The 22,499-nt window shown below is 48.8% G+C and overlaps 9 protein-coding genes across 9 annotated transcripts; 3 read left to right on the top strand and 6 right to left on the bottom strand.

Annotated features, from left to right (window-relative positions):
• Positions 1 to 219: 219 nt before the first annotated feature.
• GGS22DRAFT_61399 (phosphotransferase enzyme family protein) lies at positions 220 to 1,898 on the bottom strand. Its single transcript, XM_047967559.1, has 2 exons — positions 1,615 to 1,898; positions 220 to 1,484 (listed from the first exon to the last, which is right to left on the bottom strand). Exons 1-2 carry the CDS (start codon positions 1,711 to 1,713, stop codon positions 420 to 422), a joined length of 1,164 nt encoding a protein of 387 aa, XP_047822475.1. The 5' UTR covers positions 1,714 to 1,898; the 3' UTR covers positions 220 to 419.
• Positions 1,899 to 2,164: 266 nt separating this feature from the next.
• Positions 2,165 to 5,204, bottom strand: GGS22DRAFT_196542 (WD40 repeat-like protein; the record flags this gene model as incomplete). Its single annotated transcript, XM_047965845.1, has 2 exons — positions 2,165 to 5,125; positions 5,188 to 5,204. 2 exons carry the CDS (start codon positions 5,202 to 5,204, stop codon positions 2,239 to 2,241), a joined length of 2,904 nt encoding a protein of 967 aa, XP_047822474.1. The 3' UTR covers positions 2,165 to 2,238.
• A 197-nt stretch (positions 5,205 to 5,401) lies between these two features.
• GGS22DRAFT_152028 (P34-Arc-domain-containing protein) lies at positions 5,402 to 7,151 on the top strand. The gene is made up of 6 exons (XM_047959603.1): positions 5,402 to 5,553; positions 5,613 to 5,854; positions 5,913 to 6,335; positions 6,386 to 6,486; positions 6,539 to 6,587; positions 6,639 to 7,151. Exons 1-6 carry the CDS (start codon positions 5,492 to 5,494, stop codon positions 6,716 to 6,718), a joined length of 957 nt encoding a protein of 318 aa, XP_047822473.1. The 5' UTR covers positions 5,402 to 5,491; the 3' UTR covers positions 6,719 to 7,151.
• A 665-nt stretch (positions 7,152 to 7,816) lies between these two features.
• Positions 7,817 to 8,257, bottom strand: GGS22DRAFT_184217 (uncharacterized protein; the record flags this gene model as incomplete). The annotated part of the gene is made up of 1 exon (XM_047964168.1): positions 7,817 to 8,257. One exon carries the CDS (start codon positions 8,255 to 8,257, stop codon positions 7,817 to 7,819), a length of 441 nt encoding a protein of 146 aa, XP_047822472.1.
• A 643-nt stretch (positions 8,258 to 8,900) lies between these two features.
• GGS22DRAFT_184216 (uncharacterized protein) lies at positions 8,901 to 10,244 on the bottom strand (the record flags this gene model as incomplete). The annotated part of the gene is made up of 1 exon (XM_047964167.1): positions 8,901 to 10,244. One exon carries the CDS (start codon positions 10,242 to 10,244, stop codon positions 8,901 to 8,903), a length of 1,344 nt encoding a protein of 447 aa, XP_047822471.1.
• Positions 10,245 to 11,155: 911 nt separating this feature from the next.
• Positions 11,156 to 12,268, bottom strand: GGS22DRAFT_152026 (haloacid dehalogenase-like hydrolase-domain-containing protein). The gene has a single exon (XM_047959602.1). The coding sequence runs from the start codon at positions 12,069 to 12,071 to the stop codon at positions 11,190 to 11,192; it is 882 nt and encodes a 293-aa protein (XP_047822470.1). The 5' UTR covers positions 12,072 to 12,268; the 3' UTR covers positions 11,156 to 11,189.
• Positions 12,269 to 12,367: 99 nt separating this feature from the next.
• GGS22DRAFT_61341 (transcription initiation factor iif) lies at positions 12,368 to 14,186 on the bottom strand. The gene is made up of 4 exons (XM_047967558.1): positions 13,689 to 14,186; positions 13,340 to 13,613; positions 13,082 to 13,284; positions 12,368 to 13,025 (listed from the first exon to the last, which is right to left on the bottom strand). The coding sequence occupies exons 1-4, from the start codon at positions 13,977 to 13,979 to the stop codon at positions 12,645 to 12,647; spliced, it is 1,149 nt and encodes a 382-aa protein (XP_047822469.1). The 5' UTR covers positions 13,980 to 14,186; the 3' UTR covers positions 12,368 to 12,644.
• A 222-nt stretch (positions 14,187 to 14,408) lies between these two features.
• GGS22DRAFT_152022 (uncharacterized protein) lies at positions 14,409 to 16,902 on the top strand. Its single transcript, XM_047959601.1, has 7 exons — positions 14,409 to 14,538; positions 14,907 to 14,966; positions 15,022 to 15,069; positions 15,132 to 15,623; positions 15,680 to 15,791; positions 15,853 to 15,908; positions 16,012 to 16,902. The coding sequence occupies exons 2-7, from the start codon at positions 14,915 to 14,917 to the stop codon at positions 16,557 to 16,559; spliced, it is 1,308 nt and encodes a 435-aa protein (XP_047822468.1). The 5' UTR covers positions 14,409 to 14,538; positions 14,907 to 14,914; the 3' UTR covers positions 16,560 to 16,902.
• A 284-nt stretch (positions 16,903 to 17,186) lies between these two features.
• Positions 17,187 to 21,845, top strand: GGS22DRAFT_152018 (HCP-like protein). Its single transcript, XM_047959600.1, has 6 exons — positions 17,187 to 18,763; positions 19,281 to 19,494; positions 19,819 to 19,852; positions 19,948 to 20,006; positions 20,608 to 20,672; positions 21,541 to 21,845. Exons 1-6 carry the CDS (start codon positions 17,847 to 17,849, stop codon positions 21,590 to 21,592), a joined length of 1,341 nt encoding a protein of 446 aa, XP_047822467.1. The 5' UTR covers positions 17,187 to 17,846; the 3' UTR covers positions 21,593 to 21,845.
• Positions 21,846 to 22,499: the final 654 nt, after the last annotated feature.

The following is a 22,499-nucleotide window of genomic DNA, read 5'->3' as shown; positions in this document are numbered from 1 at the left end:
AATTTGACGCGATGGATCATACTGCCTTAATTCAGCTAGGTAAATAGGCTCTTAATAGAGCGCTATGCTTCGGCAATTCCTAGTCTGAGTGCCTTCTTAGGTGATATGATGTGATTTGTGTTGCTGTTTAGGTTGTGAGGTGGAAGGAGACTATAAAACGTTGAGATGAGTGGTCTAGGAGGGGACTAAAAAAGCTTGTATACCGCACCGATTCGCTTGTAGAAGATGTAAAATTAAAACGGCCGCTATCCATGTGTCTTGATTTAAGGTCCATTAGTAGAGTTTCCACTAGCACGTAAGCCTCAACATAAACCTTCTTCGATATCGCCGTTAGACCTTCCTCTCAACTAATCCTCCTACATAAACCCACATAAAAGTTACCCAGATTGTCCATATACGCACCTATCGTTCGCCTAAACTCACAACTTCGCACCCGCACCCGCACCCCTCGCCTTCTCCTGCTCCCGCCTAACTAATTCCCAGGCAAACTCGCCCAGCAAAGGCATGGCGGCGGCGTGCTTCTGAGCTTCGGCGCTGCTGGCCTGGCGCCGCGCCACCCGCGCCGCTATCCCCTGGCATATGGCCGCGAGCCGGAACACGCTGAACGCGCACGCCCAGGCTACGTCTTCGGCGGACGGCGTCCACCCGGCTGCCGCGGAGTACCAGGTTAGGATTTGCGCGGGGGTGGGAAGGCCGGGGGTTGCGTTGGGGAGGAAGGAGGGATGGGATACTACTGATGCTACGGCGGTTTTGTCGGAAGAGGAAGAGGAAGAAGTGGAGATACGGGAGGACATGGAAGCGCTGACGAAGGGATGGAGGAAATTCGCTAGGTCACTTAGCGGGTGTCCGATCGTGCTCATTTCCCAGTCCAAGATCCCCGCTACCCGCGCTTCGTTCGTCGCGAATACCACGTTGTCGATCTTGTAGTCGCCGTGGACGAGCGTGGCTTTGTCTTTTGGCCGCAGCGAGGCGTTGCTGAAGAAGGACATCAAGGCGCTCATGTGTGGGATCTCGCCGACTGGGACGCCGGTTTCGATGTCGGTTGTTGCGGCTTGTAGGGCGCAGATTTGCGTCCAGGTTGCGAGTTGGCGGTCGTAGAAGCCGGTTTTTTTGCCGTAGGTGCTTAGGCCGACGGAGTCCGGGTCGACGCGGTGGAGGGAGGCGAGGGCTTCGACGGCGGCTTTCCAGAGCTCGGTGCGTTGGGTTGGGGTCGCGGTTGGCATGGCTGCGTCTTCGAAGATGCGCCCGGTTATGAAGGACATTATGTAGAATGGCGTGCCGAGGACGGATGAGTCGGTGCAGAGGGTGTAGGCCTGCGGCACGGGGACCGAGGTGTTACGGAGGGCGTGGATTATCCGGTGCTCGCGCTCGACTTTATGGGCGGCTTGAGAGACCAGCTTGCCGGCGGGTTTTTTGCGGAGGACATATTTGGAGCCTGAGGGGGAGGTGAGTTGGTATGTTGGGTTGGATTGACCGAAGCCGAACTGTGAGGGTTTGGTAAGTTTGTTGCTATATTTATATCATGCTCTCTCCCTTTTTCGCCCCCGTAGCCCAGAAAACCGAATTGGGTAATCGGTATAGAATGGATTAGGTAAACTTAGAATGTCGACGAACCTGCTTCACATCCAACGGGACCTTGATCTCTGGCACATGCTCGGTAATGTAGCGTTCTAGCGCCGCAGTATCAATCGGATGCCTTACTTTCCCAGCCATCGTTTCAGCTGCACGCTCTCAAGGTGGATAAAAGTAAAGTAATAATTCGCGATCAATCAAACCTGAAGTATCATCGCATGCTGTGGCGTCGGGGTATAGCCAATCGTCGAGAACAGAAACGAAGATAGGGAAATGAGGCTTGGGATTGACCGTCCATCTCGCATTTACGGAGTACGATTGCAAGCCACAGTCTGACAAAAAAGCAAAGAGCTGACGTCGAAATCGATGCCGAGGTAACTTACGGACCTGGAAGGCGGTAACCGCTAGCTCCACTTGATTGGTCGCTATCCCTCGTCGAAGTGCGGAAAAATATGCGGGGGAGGGGTATAGGGTTACATTTAGCAAGCTCTAGTCTCCTGCCAAGACCTTTAAACCCTTTCGGCTTTCCGTCTAGTCGGAGCTAAATACCTCGGGATCATGATATCATTGGTTGAAGCTCGAATTGAGTTTGCTCGTATATACCGGTTTCTATTTTTGTAGAATATTTACTGTGCTGTATTCAACACCTAGTATCGTCTAACCCTATCATGACACATGTACGAATGCTCGTTTCTTAACGTTTTGAGCATCAGATCCGTCATCCCAGTTCTCGTCCACATACTCCTTGATTCCCTTATCCTGGATTTGCATCCCCGCTATCTTAAGGGCAGCTATGTTGTATCCCATCTCATCTTTCTGTTTTTGAAGAGCTCTCCGTAGGTTTGACCTGATGCCATCCAGCATAACTCGCATCGTCCTGCTCGCTACTATTTGGCGGTGGTGAGTTTTTAACATGAAGAATAGAATCTTACATGTTAAAGGAATGTTCATCGATCTCATAGCAAAGAGGTTGAGGAAGGTGAAGAGCATGGGGACCGAGGCGAATGGAAGGACAAGAAGCGCATCGTTCAGCGCCGAGGCTGCCGGCTTTTGGAGGATCTTCATCACGTACTCCTCAGCACTGATTCCACCATGCGCTAAGAACATCGTGTCGCGCTGAGGTGGAGCAATATTTGGGTTGGATGCCTTGGCTTCTTCCCATTCCCGCATGACATGCAAATCAGCCATGCCCAATTCTAAGGCTTCCGCTATTCGCTCTCCATGGTTCAGTGTTTCCGAGGTTTGCTTTGTCGCAGCCCCGATCTCTCCGTTTTCGCCGTCCTCGTCGGCATCTTGCTCTAGGGACTGCGTTAATGTGCTTTCATACAATTCTTCGATCTCCTTTTCCCTTTCTTCCTCAAGGAAGATTTGCTCATCTGTCTCCTCCCAGATTCGTATGCTTTTGTCGTGACTAGCGCTAACGATAAAGGGAGGTTCGCTACTTTGACTGATCGCAAGAGCCCATATTTCCCCGTGGTGACCATCAAGCCGTTGTATTTGCTCAAATTTGTCACCGTCCCAATACTTGATCGTCCGATCTTTGCTGGCGCTGAAGAAATGGTGGCCGTTGCCTTCTCGGTTATTTGGGAGGAATTTGACTTGGAGGATACTGTCTTGGTGCCCTAGTAAGGATTTGTGGCAATCACCAAAATCCAGACCCCATATCTTAACGTTCTTGTCTGCTGAACATGTCACGATCAGCTTACTATCGTATGAGATATCCATATCTAATACGGGTAGCTTATGACCATAGAGGTTGAGATAGAGCTTAAGCGAGTCCACGAAGAAAACCTTGACCGTGCTGTCTAATAAAGCAACAGCCAAGAGCTTCGCATCGGGCGAGAACTTGAGACTCAAAATATCGTCGGCGACTTTGAGTGTTCGCGAATGCGACAATTTTAGACGCTGTGTAGTCCGAGTTGTGCCGAGAACTTCCTCTTGGACAACCTGAACCTTCCAGAATTTGGCTGATTTGTCTGCGCTTCCAGACACTATCGACCTGCCATCAGGGTGAACCTGTAATGACCAGATAGCGCCTTCGTGAGCGCTTACACTATCGAGCAGAGCGCCCGTGGCCACTTCAAACAACTCGATTTCACCACTTTTTGTACCGATGACAACAAGCTTATCTCCAGGTAAGAACGCACAGCATAGCGCATAGCCACACTCCAGAGTTTTGCCGCATTTCTGTGTTAGCATTGACCATATCTTCAGACTTCCATTGGAGGCTGAAGCTAGCCACTTGTCGTCCGAACTCAGGGCTAATGATCGAATATCCGCTCGATGACCTGGAATTTCGACGGATAAGGATCTCTCGTAATCGGGGACGTCTTCTTGCTTTGACTTCTTCTCCTTCAATGGTATACTGAATAGTTCTAGCTGGTTGTTCGTCGCACTAACCAGCAGCTCAAGTTTCTTTTTACTGCGGGTATCGGTCCAATCTACCGATTTGACTTTTCCACCTGTCCGGATGATTAGATGCTGAGCGAAAGCATCATTTACATCTGCACTGCTAGGATCTTCGTCTTGCTCATCCTCTTCGTCTAGATTAGTGTCGCCGTTTTTATTTCCTTTCTTTTGCGCAAGCTTCTCCCGTCTTCTCTTCTTCTTTCTAGCTAAGCTCTTCTTAATTTCAGCTTCACTACGTATTCTCCATATTTCGACAGACTTCTCTGATCCGTGTACGGCGAAGTAATCTCGGCGAGGGTGGAAGACGACTTCGGTAGCCTTGTCTTTTCCATGTCGAAATAAAGTTCCTCGGTCTTGTAAATATTGTATGTTGGCAGGTATGTCGACTTGTCGCCTTGACGCGGCTAGTGTCGTAGCATCGAGGCCCCAGACCTTGAGTTCGCCAGCATTTCCCGCGGTTATACATCCGGTGTAATCTGGTGAGAGCCCCAGTGCCCAACATTCACCGTTCGTTTGCGCGATATGTGTTTCGATGCAATGTCTCGATCCCAGATCCCAGAGTTTGATCAACGCATCCTTTCCTGTAGTAAGCAGGAAACCCTCTGACGAAGAATCACCTGTGCCATCGAGAACCATCGCTTGGGAATCTTCCTCTTCCGCAATCTCCTCCTGAGGTTCCACGAACTGTAGCCCTGTGATTTGGTCCTTGTGTCCCCTTAACTTGAATTGGCCTACTTCTGCCACTAGATCCCAAACGATGACGTTGGTGTCTTTCGAGCCGCTCGCGAGTCGGACGCCGGATCGGTCGAATGCTAAGACTGTAATGGCTGATCGATGTCCATTGAAGGTGATGAAAGGGCTCGGGTCTTTGCTCCGCCATAATCGGACACTACCATCCTCATAGCCGGCTGCAAATAGATCGTCATTGAGCTTACTCTGCGCAATGGCAGTTACTTGGGCGGATGACTTTTCATCTTTCCACCGTTCAAGAATATCTCCAGTTTTTATATCCCAGCATAAGAGCTCTTCATTTGCTGCGACAACTGCTTGGCCAGCACCGGTGCTAGAGTGATTCTGCTGGGTCCAAAGAATATTCGATGTACTGGAAGTTACTAGACCAAAGGAATTGGAATGCTCATACTTTCTAAATAGGGTTGTAATTAGCCTAGGTTGTATGCGACAATATACCGATGAATTGAAACTCACAAGTATGACTTAACCATCGTTGCGACCGGTTTGATCTCTTGAAAGCTTCGATTGCTTCTGCTTAAGAAACTCGATCCATAACTTTTTTTTCTGTAGAAGAATAAGGGACTGTCGATAAGAAATTCTTATCTCTTATCGCTTATCGCAGAATATCGTGCACAGACCTCATCCCCCTACGTAACTGCGTATGTAAGCAGAATCAGCCCCACCAAAGGCATCCTTAAACACGATTCAACATTCAAGTCCAGCTCCATACAACACCAACACAGCCTAGAAGCAAGTGTATCTGCCAATCTCGCCCATCATGCTTCTTTTAGATTACCAGAACGTTTTAATAGAGTCCATACTCAAGGAGAGACTCTATGGGTCAGTTAGAAAATGAGTCCTTTGCGTCTTACAGCTTAAAGACTAACGGTGTGATTTAGAGCCCCCCCTACTTCTATCGATCAGACAGTGTCCGACTTCGACGGCGTAATCTTCCATATATCGACCCCCGAGGCTAAGTCAAGAATCCAAGTATCTATCCAAATCCGATGCTTTAAGGAACTTGTCAAGTACGGCGCCGAGCAGGTCCTTCAACGCGAATATGGTCAATACGTCGTAGCTCCAGAGCCCAGCTATGACTTCTCTATTCAAATTGATCTAGATAATCTCCCGGCAGAAAAGGGTAATAACATACAGACTGCATTTAATATAGGTAGAAATGATGTTAACCAACGTTGCAGAAGAACGAGACGAGCTAGTGAAGAAGGTCTCCTTATTGAAACGAAATGCAATGGCCGCCCCATTCGAACACGCCTACGCCGAACACTACAAGCTCAAGGAAGCCGCCTCGAAGTTTACGTCGGAAGAAGCACCACAGGGTGTCCAAGAGGGCGGTGAGATTATGGCCATCCACTACCGCGACGAGGAAGCCATCTACGTTAAAGCAAGCCACGACCGTGTAACTGTTATCTTCAGCACCATTTTCCGTGAAGAGACAGACCGAGTATTTGGAAAGGTCTTCATCCAAGAATTCGTCGATGCCCGAAGGAGAGCTATCCAAAATGCACCTCAAGTCCTGTTCAGGAATGATCCACCGTTAGAATTGCAAGGGGTTCCTGGTGTACAGGCTGGTTCCAATGGAGAGGTTGGATATGTTACCTTCGGTAAGTTCTATTATTGACTGGCTCTAAAGGATTTCTACTAACTTGAAAAGTTCTGTTCCCGCGACACTTGACTCCCCAACGAATGCCCGACTGCATCTCCCATATCCAGACCTTCCGAGACTACTTCCATTACCACATCAAAGCGTCCAAGGTACGAGGATCCCGACCGAAATTATTCTTATTTACACTAACGAAATGCATAGGCATACATTCATTCTCGTATGAGAAGGCGGACAGCAGACTTCCTCCAAGGTAAGATCACTCGTCGACATTGCCGGCATCAAATACTAACTATGACTGTAGTACTCCGAAGAGCGAGACCAGAGAACGAAGAGAAGGAGAGAAAGACAGCAAGTGGAAGAACATTCAAGGTTCAGGCTTAGGACAGCAATGCCTAAAACAAAGATTTTGAGATATATTGGCGGTAGGGGGCTCATAACCCCCCACATATGCGAATCACGAACAATACCAAGACGAATTGACCGAAAATGCCTCCAAAACAGTATACCATTCAATAGATGGTCACCTGTACGAATTACGTAACGATTAAAGTACTAAGATTAATACGTTCAGCCCTGTTTAGATCCGAGGCCAAATCCTTTGCTAGTAACCAAACATATACTACTCCAACCCAGATCGAAACGCAATGTTTCTTCCCCTCACCCATATACCATTTTACATCAAGTCAAACTACGACGGGTTTCCCTAAATCTTTTCACAGTTAGAACATGTTTCTAATTGCGTTTCATAATAGCCTATGCAGTATGCATGATACCTGCCTTTGTGGTTCATTTGCGTATCGCAGGTTTTCATACCATAATCTTCAATATTATATATATTTGACTTCTGCATTGCTGACATAGCCAGGGAATAAAGAAACAGTTATTGTATAGCCATATAAACGACCGTACCATAAGAAACGTGACCAGATGGTAGAAAATCTGCAGGTCCAGGTTGTTGCGATAGTCTGATAGGTCTACGTAGTCTCGTATGCCTTCCATTTTTGATGATCTCGTTGGGGAATATATATTTTATATGTCGGACTGATTTAACAAATGTTAGATCTATATAGGGAGGTGGGATATAAATGCATTGATTGTTGTTTGAATTCTATTTCGCGAGAAGGTACACGAAACATATGTCTAGGTAATATATGTTCAAGAAGACGGGAGCTACATTCACAAGCGTCTAGCATTTTCCAAATGATTTTCATAAGGTCTTTTGAATCGGAATAGTAAGTTGTTTGGGTGCGGCTATCATTCAATTTCTAGTCAATAAAATGCATCTCTCCCATGGTATGGTTGAGCACTGCTAAATTGAAAGTTACCCCTGAAAATCGGGATTCATAAAATGTTCACAAAAAGGACCATCTACACAATTAATTTGGTAAGGTATTTCCCAAGGGAATATATTATTAAGTTAAGTACTCTTCATAACTAGACTATGAAGTAAATGATACGTAAGAGCGATATGCGCTTGACTTACCTGTAATCCCACAGCATCATCATATGGGCATGCTCTTCTTCCATCTTCATCTTCAGGAACTCCTCAAGTGAAGTAAGGCCATCAATGCACGATTCGATCGATGAAGGCGAAATTGACGGTTCACCCTCCTCGGAATCTACTCCCGCCTCATCTAAATGTTCCTTGCATAAGTCGTGCTTCGCCTTGAGCAGGTCCTTCATGATTCCTAGACGCTCTTTGATCGACTGAAACTGCCTATCGGTAGTTTCCTTGCGTTCATGGCAAGCATCACATAGTTGTGGAATTCTGACATTAATTCGTGCGTGGGTCTCTACGATAGTGCACGCTTCCGACCTCTGGCCTGACTCGTAGTCTTTCTGCTCCTGGCAGAGTTCTTGAGGCGAAGGGGAGGTCGTGGAATGGTTGCATTGGTAGAGAACCTTACGATATTGACACATCTTGTATATGTGATAAAAGGTAGATACCTAGGGAAGTAGATAATCTGGTAGAGAGTTGAACAAGAATTAAGAACTAGGACTTACCTGTTTTGTTGGCGTTGATGCTAGATACTGCACGGGTGGCATAGACACGTAGATGGAAAAAATAAGAAGATATTATTCGTATTATATGGACACAATTTCACGATACGATTGTGTCGTGTTTCATTCAACGCTGTTTGTCCTTGAGTTACGAGTTCTTTGTAATCTTGCCTTGTTCCGATTTTCATAACAGTCCACGAAGACTAGCTTACCGTGGGCTCACAATATATTGTTTCTCTAAAAGACATTGTTTAGGTAGAGAAGTACGGAAAACGGAATCTGAACACATAGTGCTCTTTATGTTTGTCTCCGTACTGCCATGAAGAAGTCAGTCCCGCGCTTCATTGTAGGACGTAACTCCTAGTTTTCAAGACACATCACGTATAGCAACCACTCCAATCAAAAACATGTTTAAGGCAATCGAACAGCATTATAATTGTACATCAATGCGTGCCATCGATACTAAAACAAGCACCGAAAACTAAAAGGGGGTAGCCCGCTCCCCCCTATTCCCACACACCCTCCAACCCTCACGCCCCTATACCCCTAATCCTCAAAACCACTATAAATACTCAGGATTAGCAACCCAAGGCCCATACGCATTCCTCCTCCTAACATCCGCCCACATCTCATCCACAAGCGCCGCCTGATCATCCTCACTCGTATCGCCATAATCATGAAACCCATCCACCTCCTCGACCGCCTCCTCCGAGACCTCAATAAACAGAGCGCGATACACCCCCTCGCTCCGAAAAAACTTATAAACGCACATCGGCGGGACCCAAAACCTCTTCCTCACTTCCCCCTCCCCTAGAACCGCGGAGCGCGAGATTCGGAACACGTACCCGGCCTGCCGGTACCACGCGTTCGGATAGTCCGCTAGAATCTCCTTCAGCGCATCGCTAACCTCCTGTAACCTCTCCTCACTAACCCCCGCGTGAGGCAGCGTGACGCAGTACACAGGCGCGCGCGACAGCGTCCGCCAGCGGATCGCGGGGGAACGCCCTTGCTCGTCCACTTGCACGGGGTATAAATCGAACTTCACATGCGGCTGCTCGGCGAGCCCTAGGCGTTCTTGCACCTGTCTCCCTAAAACGCCGACCATGGGTCTGAAGACCGAGGTTAGACGTATACGCAGCTCCGGCTCGCTGTGGAAGGTCATGGTTTCTGGACGCAGCATGAGGGGGATTGGATCTGGGTTTAGAGGCGCGGAGGGCGGGTGCGTGTTTGTGCGTGCGGAGATGGGGATCTCGTTTGGTGGCCAGTGGGGGAGGTGTGGGAAGGGGCGGAGGGTTTGGCGCGATGTGGGACGGGTGTAAGGGGGGTATGGGGGGGTTCGCTCTTGTTCTTGGTGTGTTTGGTGGTGGGTGTAGCCTGGGGGTGGTGGTGGTGGTGGCCCGTATTGAGCGTAGCTTTGGTGTGGTTGCTGTGGTGGTTGATATTGAGGATGTCCTGGATACTGAGTGTGTCCAGCGGACGGATTGACGTGGTAATAGCCGTGGCCGTAGTAAGGAGGTGGATTAGGTACGGGGTTGTTGGGTGTCGGGATATAGCCACCACTTGTCGGCACAAAGCCGGGAGTAGGTCGAGGAGGACGTGGTGGGCCATATGCCGGAGCATAGGCTGGTCCGTATGCTGTCATATATGGATATAGATATGGTTGCCCATGTGGCTGTCCATGCGGTTGTCGATATGATTGTCCGTGTGATTGCCCGTATGGGGGATTAGGAGCTTGAGGTGGTGGAGGAGGGCGATCAAAGTACGAGGTCTGAAATGAAGTCATTCCTGGAGGATGATGAGCTTCAGCTCCAGGAGGGAAAGGAGGAGGAGCATATTGGCCTGGGTTCGGCGGTGTTGGTATCCACGTACGCCTTTCGTTGTGGCTAAATCTCTCCCAGCTCTTCATATTGAAGTTATCGGCTCGGTGTCAGATTTTTGATATTCTGAATACAAGGTGATTTACAGACATTAAAATGTTGGTTATGTTTCTTTATCACAGGCGAGGAACCTGGCAAGTGGAGAATATCAATACCATTTGCAGTGGTATTGAAAGGCCTTTTAATGTCTTTGTATGGTGTCTAGTTGTGGTCGAGGTTTTCTTCTCCATTGTAGTCCAGCTCATTATTAATGCCAGGTGGACGTGAGCCACCACCGACAAGAAATCAGAATGCGTGTATGAGAACTGGGAGCTACGGTCATTATACCACGGTCAAAAGACCACGGCAACTTGTGCTACCGCTGTTTGACGTATCGCCAAAATTGTACGACCAGGTTTGAATAGAGTATATGGAAACCGTTCAGGGGTAAAACATGAATGGGAATAGGTTGGGCAAATACTCAGCCATACAGTTAAATGTACATTCACAACGAACCTGTCGAGGATATGATATCCTTAATACTGGAGCCAGGAAATTAAGAAATGACTGTATGAGTTTCTCGGCTTTCGTCCAGTCTAACCCCTGACTCGATATGTCGCCTCCTTGTTCATTTACATGACATTTATTGAACAAAAATACTATGAGATGACGATTATATCCCTGTTCCGCTCTATGGAAAGACATTCACGGTAACTATATTTAAAGTGAGTCTTGAAAGTATGAAAGTGAATTCGATATTACTTGGAGAGTAACGTACCTATAATACCCGTCATATTCATTACACCTAATACTTGGAACGGGTATAAAGAGAAGGATACCCTACTCAACTCAAACGTCAATAAATGCATTATCGTATGTGACCATGAAGCTTAGGGAATGATACCATTGGATCTAGGGGTTTGATTCTCTCAATATTTGGTTTCCGTTCTTTCTTTTTTCTGCGTCGTTCATAGGAAAGTAAGTATATATTGAAGCTATCGCAAAATGGATTCGTAGGATGGGAAAGCTATATCTTCATAATTTGAAGTCCACGCCAGCTTACCCGCTGTGCTCTGGTCGCGATCTCGTACGTGAGGCACCTCCTTGCCTATCCTCCTAAGCGTCTCTAATAACGAGGAATCATCCTTATCCGAGATGACATATCCCCTATCTGCAGCGAGCAGACACTCCAGATCCGTAGTCGAATCGCCGAAGTATACCGATGGTTTCGTGGATAGCCCTTCAGCCGCAAGAACAGCCTCCATAGCATCCAACTTATCGCGAGAGTTTGTCAAATTCCTCTGCTCCCCAACAACAGCACAACTCCTCACATCCTCCAGATGAGTATTCAAAACCCCAGGCCCAGCAATCGACCCATCCTCCCTCACATCATTCGAAATAACCTCCACGCCTTCCAACCCGCCACAAGCGCCCTCAATAAACGCGGAACTCCAATTAACACTCAACACCCAAACCCTCCACCCCTCCGCCCGTCTCTTCGCCACAAACTCCGCAAACCCATCCCTCAGCCTCACCGTCCCCTCCTCCACCAACCTCCTCCCAGCATCCCTAAACGCCTCATCGCCAATCCCTCGAAAAAGCGCACACGCATTAATCCTCACCAACGAGCGCTTCTCCACCGTCTTCAAGTCCCTCAAAAACGCAACCTCATGCTCGGGCAAGCTCCGCGCGTCCTCGTGCGGGACATACGAGGAGACGTGGTTGCCGTGGTCGTCGACGTACGATTTGACGACCTGGCTCCACTGCTGTTTTAGATCCTGGCCTTCCGATGCGCGGATTCCGAGCGCGAAGTTCGAGAGGTGGGTTATGGTGTCTTGCGCTGTGATGGTGCCGTCGAAGTCCAGGAAGATGCTCATTTTGGTGGTGTTACGTAAGCTGGTGACGGGTTGGTGTGTTGTACAGGAATAGGATGATGGATGATTGGAGTGGGGGGAGGAGGAGGAAAGGGATATTTGCGGGGATTAGTTGGGAGATTTAGTGACGAGGACCATGTGACTGGCTTAATGGTAAAGAAGCTACTACGTCAATGGCGAGTTTGTTAAATGGAAGGAGCTGTAGGCGTCTAGGCGGTTTATTATGTACCTTATATTCAGTCGCCAAGACCTGGAGAGGCAGACACATACGTCAGGATGAATAAGTCTATCAAAAGCAATTTCAGAAACTCGTTTTATAAATATCTATGGAGTCCCTTATGCAGAGGCGATCATGCTAGCTTAAACTTCTGCAGGCAATGGCCAATAAACCTCAGTCCTGGTTGTCACGCCGAGGGTATCATTTGTGTGGTATAAGGCAAATCGCATCATCATCGATGCAATTGTAAAAGACGCCGTAACTCCTTTTCTGTGTAATTCCGGGTACTTCCGTTTACTTCCCCGTACTGAGGCATACAACTATCGTTGCCTTCAACAAATACTCCTCTCGCTCTTAAATTAAGCTGGAATAACGTCTTCCATTCTGACGTCCTCCATTTCTGCATCTGACTCCGATACATCTCCTTCACCTTCACCTTCAGGAGCAGTATCGGGTGCCACGCCGTCGGCCTTGAGAATGTTGAGAGCTCCTCTGTGATCCGCGTTAAGCTCCCACTGGTTGGCAAATGGTCCGGTCTTGTGCAAGATAGCGATCTCGTCCAGATTCTCTCGGAGCCACGCCTCGGGCTGGCGTAGTTCGTTCCTGAAGGCTCGCATGGACCAGTAATTGTACCGCTCGAAGCACTCGAAGATTCTGTCGCGTAGGTCGCTCTTGGGTAGACGGGCGGCCTTCTCCTCCTTCTGCTTCTTGCCTCCCTTCTTAGTCTCGGGTCCTGTACGCTACAGATAATGTTAGAGTACTACAAATTTGACACCAGGATGAATGTAATCCTTACAACAAAGTTACTGAATCTATCGTTAGAAACGTGCGCGCCGGCCTGGATGAGATTGGTAGGTCTGGCAGAAGAAGTAAGCGTGGTTGTCGCCTTGGGCTTCATGGCATCGGTGTTGCGAATGCTCAGCCAATGTCTCGTTTCTGCCGTCCAAACGGGCTGGCAATTCAATTCATGACGGAATCGGCCTCGGAGAACGGTTTTCTCTGTGGTTTGTCAGCAATGTTTAATGCTGTAGCAGGAGACAAAGAGGTCACTGACTAGGTATAGCCTTTCGGTAGTAAGGCGTATAACGGCCTTTGCGACCGCGTTTGTTGTCGCCTTCTTGCTGCGCATTGTCGCGACGCTCTGGCTTCGGGCGGAGAAAGGCAGGGATATCACTGTTGCCCTGTGACTTGGACTTGAATCCCGGGAGATCTTGTTCGGTGAATAGAAAGGTATTGGTTAGGGCCATATCCTTGATGTCTAGATTGTACTCCTTGGGTAGCTGTTGGTGAGGAGCAAGGTTATGGTCCAGCAAGACTGCCATGCGTTGCTACGATAGATTCGTTAGTATGATTGGAACTATACCTAATACCTACATATTGCGCGGTAGTTGTTGGTGATTCACCTTGATCTCGCCATTGGGACCTCGCTCGTCCCATCGACGAACTGTACCGACACAAATCTCGGCATCATCATCCAAGCCTTTCCAAGCATCATATAGATATTTGGGTACGTGAGTTAGATACGCGGATGCATCGCTGATGTTATTCGGATCGTAGAATTCGAGGTCCCCGGCATCCTCATAGATGTCATCCTCCGACATAGCGGCAGGAGAGCGACCGAGTTCATCTTGTTCTAACTTAAGGCCGGGTTCGGGTTTGATTACCGGCTCGGCCTTGACCCTAGGGGTGGCCATCTTGATAGACGAGACGCGACTGATAATATTCGACGTTAGAGGATTTCGGGATCTGAGGATTTATAATTTTTCGATCGGTGTTGGGTTTACAAGTCGGTAGATCACTGTGAGGTGAAAGGTAAAAAGCTGAAAAGACAGACGGCAGAAGGCGGCTTGTGTTGAAAGTCCAAGTGTTGGAGATCAAAGAATGATGTAAATTGGTTCGCCCTAAATCAACTGCTAGGTACTAAGCAACCTTGAAGCTGCGAACAGGCAGTGGATTACTTAAGATGGTGGATCCAGGTACAATTGGAGGCGTCAGGAAGGATGTCTTTTGATTGGTAGGAAGTAAATAGAGTTTAGATTAGATAAGGATCATGCCCCACCATTGGAACTGTCAGTGGAATGACCTGCAATGGATCATTCATTCAGTTTCGTCACTTATCAACTTCACCTATCACCTATCTTCAGAATATCACAACTTGGAAACATCAACAATTATTTAAGAAAGTATCGTGATACTGGTGTCTGTAACCACTACGGTACCGTCAGTTATTTTCATACCAAATACTTTCTGAAGGTTTGTTCCTCTCAAGAATCAAGAATTGTCCGTCATAATCATCATCGAAACCATTGTCGTCGCTTTTACTTAAATGCCAACCTTCCCATGACCGCGCACCAGGGTAACGAGTACTGGTATTCGCGTATTCCTGGTATCTCCTTTGTTCATCATAGACGCGTGAGCCACAAGACTAATCGCTATACGACTGATCTTGTTCAAAAATCAAAAACCAAAAGCCAAAAACCCCGCTACACATATTCTCGTTCGCCACCCTCCAACTTAACTTACCTTTTGTCTTCTTTCTATTCCGCGACCGTCTCCCACAAAAAACATTCATCTTTCACTCTGACGATTGACCTTCTATCAGCTTACATTATCATATTTAGTTGCCATAATGTCGTCTCCCGAAGATGAAGAGTTAATCACTAAGATTTCCAACCTCGCTAGTGCGTTCAAGAAACTATCAGCACCCTGCTAGATCTTCTACTCATCTTTATCTAGGTCGAATCAATAGATTCAAGGCCCAACGCGACGGCCAGCCGCAATCAGGTTTGAAGTCCCTTAAAATTGCATACATTCGGCAATCCAAATAGCAATGCTAACAATTCAAGAATCTTACCGCCCTTCTCGCACCTCTGTCTACCGTGCTTCCCCGTATCCTTCTCCCTCAACTTACCGTGGTGGACGCGGCGGCCGAGGTGGATTCCGACCAACCTATCGCAACAAGACCTTGGTCCTCAATGGCCAGAATCAACCCGCTTCCGACTCGGGTGAAGGCACCAATGACACTTCCGACCCTCCCACGCCTACTACGTCTTTTGTCACCAGAAACGATCGCCATTTGCAGCTGATCAAGACCGATGTTTACAAGAAGGAATCGCAGAATCGTGTGGATGCGATGAAACAGACTCTTCGTCAGAAGCTACATCAGAGGGATCAGATGGAGAAGGCTGCTTTCATGAGCAGCGTGGTTCAAAGTGGTGCTGGTGTTGCCCCAATTGATGGCCCTAGCACGCCACAGTCAGCTTCTCCATTCGAGGTTGTCGTAGATGGCATTCGTTTTCGGGTTATTCAGCAAGGTAGCAAGCTCGTCAAGGATCGCGGTAAATATTTCTTTCTAAGATAAGGTACATAATTCTAGTCACTGACCAGCTTGCAGACGACGTTAATCCCCCTTCCGCGACCCCTAAGATGACTACCATCGGTGGAGTCAAGTTTTATCGAACTAAAAACGGCAACCTTATCCGACATGGTGTCGTTAAAGCTCAGCGGTATGCATGTCTATATCAATTTTGAACTTGATACTTGATACTGATAATATGGCATTGCTAGATTCGCTGGAGGAATAATGAAGGTCAACGAACTTTGCAAGACCTTCGCATGGACCGGTATCGTCTTCCTTAAATAACTACGGAAATGCCCATTTCGCGAATCACGGAGGATTGCGGCGTGGTAAGATCCCCTGTACAGATACTAATTATTTTTTCTCAGGATCATGTCCCAAAGGTCCCTCATGCCGCTATGTCCACGACGCGTCCAAGACGGCTATATGCCGAGACTACTTAGTCAAGGGTAAATGCCTTCAAGGTTCCCATTGTGATCTTTCACATGACATTACAGAGCAGCGTACCCCCCTCTGCGTGCATTTCGCCAAGGGTAATTGCCATAACGCATCGTGCTCGTATGTGCACGCGGAGCACTCTTCGGCAGACCCGGTGTGCCGCTCGTTTGGTACGTACGGATACTGCGAGCAGGGAGCGCAATGTCCCGATCGCCACGTATTCGAGTGTCCCGAGTTTAGCAACACGGGTACTTGTAAGAACAAGGGTTGTAAGCGTCCCCATATCGAAAGGGCGAGTGTCCTACGCAAGAAGAACAATCAGCTATCTTCTGGTGACCTAGAGGACTTGTCAAGCGATGACGAGGACGCTGCTGCCGATAGCGACGACATCGACTCCGTCGTGGTCGAGGAGTTCATCAAGAAAGAAGATGACGACGATCTTGATTTTGCTCAGCAGAAGGACTACATCGGATTCTAAGGAGTCCCGCCGCGACTCTTACTAACGCATCTAGGTCATCTCAACATTCGTCTTTTTGACTCGTGTTCAATATGCTAAAGGACAGTGTTCTGGTTTTCTACGATGCGGCTTCTAGTCTTTTTAGGCTAGTATCTAGACGGCGCACATATGCCATGGCCTTTAGTTTGGCGTTTGAGGAATGCCCTTTGTACAACGGACTTGATACCCCTTTCTGCGATGATGCGCCTTCGGACGAGGCGTTCGTTAGGGAGTTGATACCCCTGACGTGGAAGAAATAGAGAAAAGTGAAAATAACGAGAGAGGTAGATAATTGCTGCAGTCAATAAAATGAATTGCTTTGTAACTGTCTCGACGAGTTTGCTATATTGAATAGTACCTAGTATGTATGTGGTGTTGTATGCCTCTATCTGTACCTACCTAGTACCTATGTCTCAGACTGCATAGGTACACGTACTACTAGGTAGGCACTGTATATCTGCTATATTGGAGTACCTACTAGCAAATAACACGCTACACATGTGCGGTTACACTGCTATAAACTTTAAGGGGCTTATAATTAGGGGAAAGAGGGAGGTCCGGGTGGTTGCCCAGGTGCTTTGCGACCAACAGGTAGGTGTCACCCACCTCGCCCACCTCGCCCACCTACCTGGTCAGCTGTCCACCCCACTAGAAGACTCCAAAGATCCATCCTGCGACCCGAAAAAGTGTCTCCGAAACAGGTACGGTCAATCTTGGACCAATCTTGGCACACCAGTTCTCTGGAAAGAGGCTAACCCGTGCCTCGTACCGAATGGATTGAAACAAAGGGTTATGTGTCTTGTCTTGTCTTGTCTATTACTCGAAGGGGGCTGCGAATTGGGAAGCTGAAAATCACAGCCCCTTTCTGTCCCTTTTTTTGCCCTTTTTTACAGGCATTTTGGTCGTTCAAAAGCGCAGCGAAGAACTCGACTCGGCGCGTAAGATCCGGCCCTGAAATGAATAGGCTAGCTTGAATAATGAACGCCTATTAAAGAACCGAGGGACGACTATCCGCTGCTGTTGCTACTGCTCCTGCTTCTACTGCGACTAATACCGCTCGAACGAATTCAATTTCTATAATTACTTACTTTACAGTGTTTTGCGATTAAGATCAACGATCATTGGACTATTGGATTTGCGTGAATATTGGAATTAGAATCGGGAAGAAGAAAAGAGAAGAAACGAAAAGAAAAGAAAAAATACAGACGAGCCAATTGCGAACCGCGACCAATCATACGAAACGTACATCCTGCGTGAACCGATCTTACGATGGGGCTCCGCGACCTGATCAAGAAGAAGGACCACCTAGACGGCGGCGTCGATCGCGAGACCCTCGACAGGCTTGCCGGGCCCGAGTTCACCTTCATCCGCTCCGACACACATACCCAGGAGATCATCCACCCACCTACAAATAAGACATACCTCTCCACCACCGCGGCCAGAGATAATAATAGTAATAATGCGAGCGGAGGAGGAAGCGGGTCGCGGACGCGCCGAAGTCTCGACGTGTTCAGACCCCGTTCGCGAGGCTCTAGTACTTCGTCCGTTCTGAGCGATGGTCAAAACCAGCAGCAGCAGTTATCCACTCCCGCGCCTATGTCCACCCACCGCCGCCTCTCCCAGCGCCTGCACCTTTCCAAGGCCCCGTCTACGTCCGAGTTCGTGCCCGAGAACCTGCCGCAGATCAACGTGTACGCGGCGGACGGGAAGACGACGGGGGGTGGGAAGGGAGGGGTAGGTTTAGGACCCGGGGGAGTAAGAGCTGTTGGAGGAGGGGTGGGAGGGGCGGCGGTGGATAAAGACGCGAACGAGAGCCAGTGGGAGAAGAGAGCGACGATACTGGCGGAGGCGAACGAGAGGGGCCAGCGCCGGAGCAGATCACCTAGCGTGAACGTCTCGCCGTCGCCGTCGTCGCGTAATTCGCCGTACCCTTCCTCGGCGGACTTGGCCGGATTGAGACTGTACGATGATGACGTCGTCGGAAACGGAGGCGGAAACGGAAACGGAGGGAATGGGAGATCGGACGGAGTTGTCTCGTCCAAGGTGATCGACGAACAGATCCAGGAGGCTATCCGATTGCACGAGGGCGGCCAGCTCGACCAGTCTACGCGCCTGTTCGGTCGTCTGGCTGATCCCCAGGGGGCGAATAATCCCCTGAGCCAGGTCCTTTACGGGCTTGCTTTGAGGTTAGTACCTACATCTACCTACCTACTTACCTACCTACCTTAAGCTATTCTTATTTTGGTGTTTGGATCGCCACCATCTGCATCTTGCTTTTTTTTGTTATTTTTTTCCTTTCGGGTTTGGTTTATGCGATGCGATGCGATGCGATGTGTTACTATTTATGGAAGCATTGCAGATTGCAGTTTGCATTGCGCATCTCACTCGTGTCTATCTGTCATGCGCACGTTTCCCCTTGCGGGTCTAGAAGCGCCTTTTCTCTCGCTCTATCTTTCCTGGGAAGTGGAAGACGGGAAAACGGGACGGACGAAGGAGAGTTACGGCTTCTGGGTAGCAAACATCATGGATGGGTGAAACTTGCGAATAGTCCGACGGTGGCAAAGTTGTCTACCAACCTACTTACTTACTGGCGGATATACGAATACGAAGTATTGCAGCAGCACATGAAAGATCGAAGAGCATATCTCATGTAAAAAGATCAAAGAAAGCGAAGCTAACGGCCGGTTTTGGCGGACCTCTCAGGCACGGCTGGGGTTGCGAACCAGATCCCGAGAGAGCTGTCACATACCTCTCGGCGGCGGCGTCGAACGCGGCAGCGGTAGAGAGCATGGCGCTACAGGCGGGCCTCAAGAAAGGCGGCGCCGCCAAGGGCGAGCTCGTCCTGGCCATCTTCGAATTGGCGAATTGCTTCCGCCACGGTTGGGGCATCCCCCGAGATCCAGTCGCCGCCAAGCAGGTGGGTCATGTCCAATCCAATATCTACGTTACTGTCACCGTCACCGTTTCATTATTGAAGCACCCGGCCGGAATAGGGGTAGCGGGAGTTGTGTCAAGTGGATGATTAATGAATATCGAGAAAAGTGTGTGTGTATGTGCGTGTATGTGTGTCTGAAAAAAGACAGAAAGAGGAAAAGTGAAAAAGAGCGAAAGATCGAAAGGGATGATTACGACACTTTACGCCTGCCTACCTACTTTACCCGGCCAGAGAGATATGTCGCTGTCGTTGAGAGTCCCGCAGTTTATGTGATGATCGTATCGGCTAATGTCTAACATCGGGCAGTATTACGAAACGGCCGCAAACCTTGGAGATACCGGTAAGTGATGTGGACCGACCAAGCTGTCGAGAACATGACAGACGGCCACCTGTGCAATAGGCTAACGTACGGGGAATTCCCCTCGGTCTACGCAGATGCCATGAACGAGGTCGGATGGTGCTATCTTGAGGGCTTCGGGTGCAAGAAAGACAAGGTACGTCTGTTGAGCTTAGGTCTTAGGTTAGGCGTCGAAAGCGAGATGCCCAGTCTCACTTCTCCTGTTCTGTCTCTCTCCCTCGCCGCTCATCTATTTCCTCTCTCCGTCACATATCACTTCCAAATCGGTCGCCTCACGTCCCTGCCCAAAGCTCTCAAACAGCACATAGCACATAACACGCCATGCACCGATGAGCGACAGCTAGACATCGATGAGGTGTCAGCCTCATGTGGTTTAGATTGTGGCTTGTTCATGATCAGCTTCGGCTCGCTTAGCGTTCGCGGTTAGATCAAGATGTCTTGTCTGCCGTCTAGTGCTCTGCAAAGGGAGAAGCGGCGAGCTAAAGTAGGCGTGTTGGCTGTTCGTGAATCGCGATCGGTCTCCCGTTGGGCAGCAATGAGGCTTAAGCTCGGCCGCAAATCAGGGCCACTCGGGGACATATACCTGAACTGAGCGGCTTACGTACCTAACATGCCCTTTCTGTATAGCCGTATAGCCATATACCCATATACTTACATACATATTACATATCGCACTACCTAAGTAAGGAAAGGGGGAAGGGAGATCACATGAGACTAACCGTATGCTTGCTCTATAGTACGCTGCTGCGAGGTACTACCGGCTGGCGGAGGAGAATGGCAACAAGACCCTGGGAAATACATGGTAAGTTCGACGATTCATTACTCACTTTCGTCCAGTCTCGTAAGGTTTCCCTCGTATGACGGACCCATCTCCATCCCCCCCCCCTTCGCTGCTTCGCTACCTCACCACCCCGTGCGTCGGCGGCGCAGCAACAGGAGAAATGCTGCAGGACCCCGGCCGTCGCGGGTGAGTGGCCCCCCCTTAGGTAGACGACAGGCTCTCCGTGCTCCCGGCACCACTAGCGAAAGTGTTCGCCTTACTTTTTGTCTTCCCCTTTTTGATTCTTACTCTACTATATCGGGGTCTAGAACCAAGTCTCCTCTTTTTTTGATATTGTTTCTTGGTTATTGTTTTTTATTTGGGTTTCGACGACGATGATTCTTCCTCTTCTTCTCCAACGACGGACGGGCCGCGGAAACGGGTCTCGCGGGTTGGGGTCAGGCGAATCAGAGCCTCATCTTTCACCGAACCCGGGAATTGTCGCCTTTTGGCTTCTGTGCCAGCTTTTTCTTGGGTTCTTCCACTTGTTTCGTCCCTAGGTAGCTAGGTTACCTGGTCTCGTCTTCGGCCGCTCGATCGCCTTGGCCAATGTAAATGCCTCAGTTGCAGTCACGGAGCTGGCCGGCGCTTGGGTCGATGATGATTACATTTTTCTTTCTGGCTGTTCTTTTTGTCTTTTACGCTATCGACTTGTCTATCTGGCCAACCATTCTGCTTACCTGCTACCTACTCTGCGCTGTTCCTTTTTTTTATTCCTAGCTGTTTTTTGTTTTTGTTTTTTGCCGAACTTGTCCGGATCTAGCATACACCTACCTACATCGTCTATACTTCTCATATTGCAACGCTCGTCTTTGTTCCCTCTTACTAACCAATGACGCGCCGCGCTTAGGATTTGGAAGGACAAGTATAATCCTACGAACTCCAAGAACTCCAAGAAATAAGCTGCATCCCGCGCGAGATCGGGGTTGCTTGCTTATAGGGTAAGAGAGTATATTGGGATAGGTGCAAAAAAAGATGGCCATTTGTCAATTGAGGGCTTGGTTTGGGTCATGCGGTGCTCCGGCCTTTCTAGGTACTTTACTTCGATTATTACGGCATCTTAGGTAGCACAGCGCAATTGATACGGGGTCTTTGACTACCTATGCACAGCTTGTAGCACCGGTGTGTGTATGTGATATATTTCTTGGTATGTTGGAAAAAAGGCAGGGCAGATTCCTTTTTGTACTTTGCAGATTTTGAGGGTTGACCGATGGAGTGAATAGCGGGTATGGGGTGGCGGGATGGGGGGAGCACGAAAGTTGGACTTTTCGGGCTGGTTGCTTTTTTTTCTTTTTTCTTATTCGTGGGGTTTATGTCGGAGGAGGGTCAGTGAGGTTGTAGTAGCGAGTAGATACCTAGATATGCTTCTGTACATCATCTCTGCATATGTATGCATCGACGATTGTGGGGGAATGCTGCATGTTTCTAAGGTAAGGTTGTTTTCCCTCTCATTCATTCACTCACTTAACTCGATTCCCTTCGTCGGACTTTGGCTCTGGGGGGCGTGTTTTTGGGGATCGGGAAAGGGGGGGTGGGTAAGCGGGAGGATAGGTTGGATACTAGGTTGGATAGATAGAATGGTTAGAGGAGATAGGTGGCTTGCTCACGCACGCCGTAGATCCCGTTGAGTATGGGACGCCGAGTGGATTGTCGGATTCCCTTGGCTTACGGCTTTTACCTGGCTATTCGATGCGACGGATGTGCACTTTGGGGTATCTCGGCAGCGCGCCTCTCGCTTGTTTCGCCGTGCGCGGATTTGTCAATGCTAGGGAGTAGGTATTGAAGGCAGCAGGGTGATGATGAATTGGT

This window comes from Annulohypoxylon maeteangense, assembly GCF_022496945.1.
Source record: "Annulohypoxylon maeteangense strain CBS 123835 unplaced genomic scaffold GGS22scaffold_2, whole genome shotgun sequence".
NCBI lineage: Eukaryota > Fungi > Ascomycota > Sordariomycetes > Xylariales > Hypoxylaceae > Annulohypoxylon > Annulohypoxylon maeteangense.
Note: the sequence above shows the minus strand (reverse complement) of the source record. Positions and strands in the feature narration are given on the sequence as shown.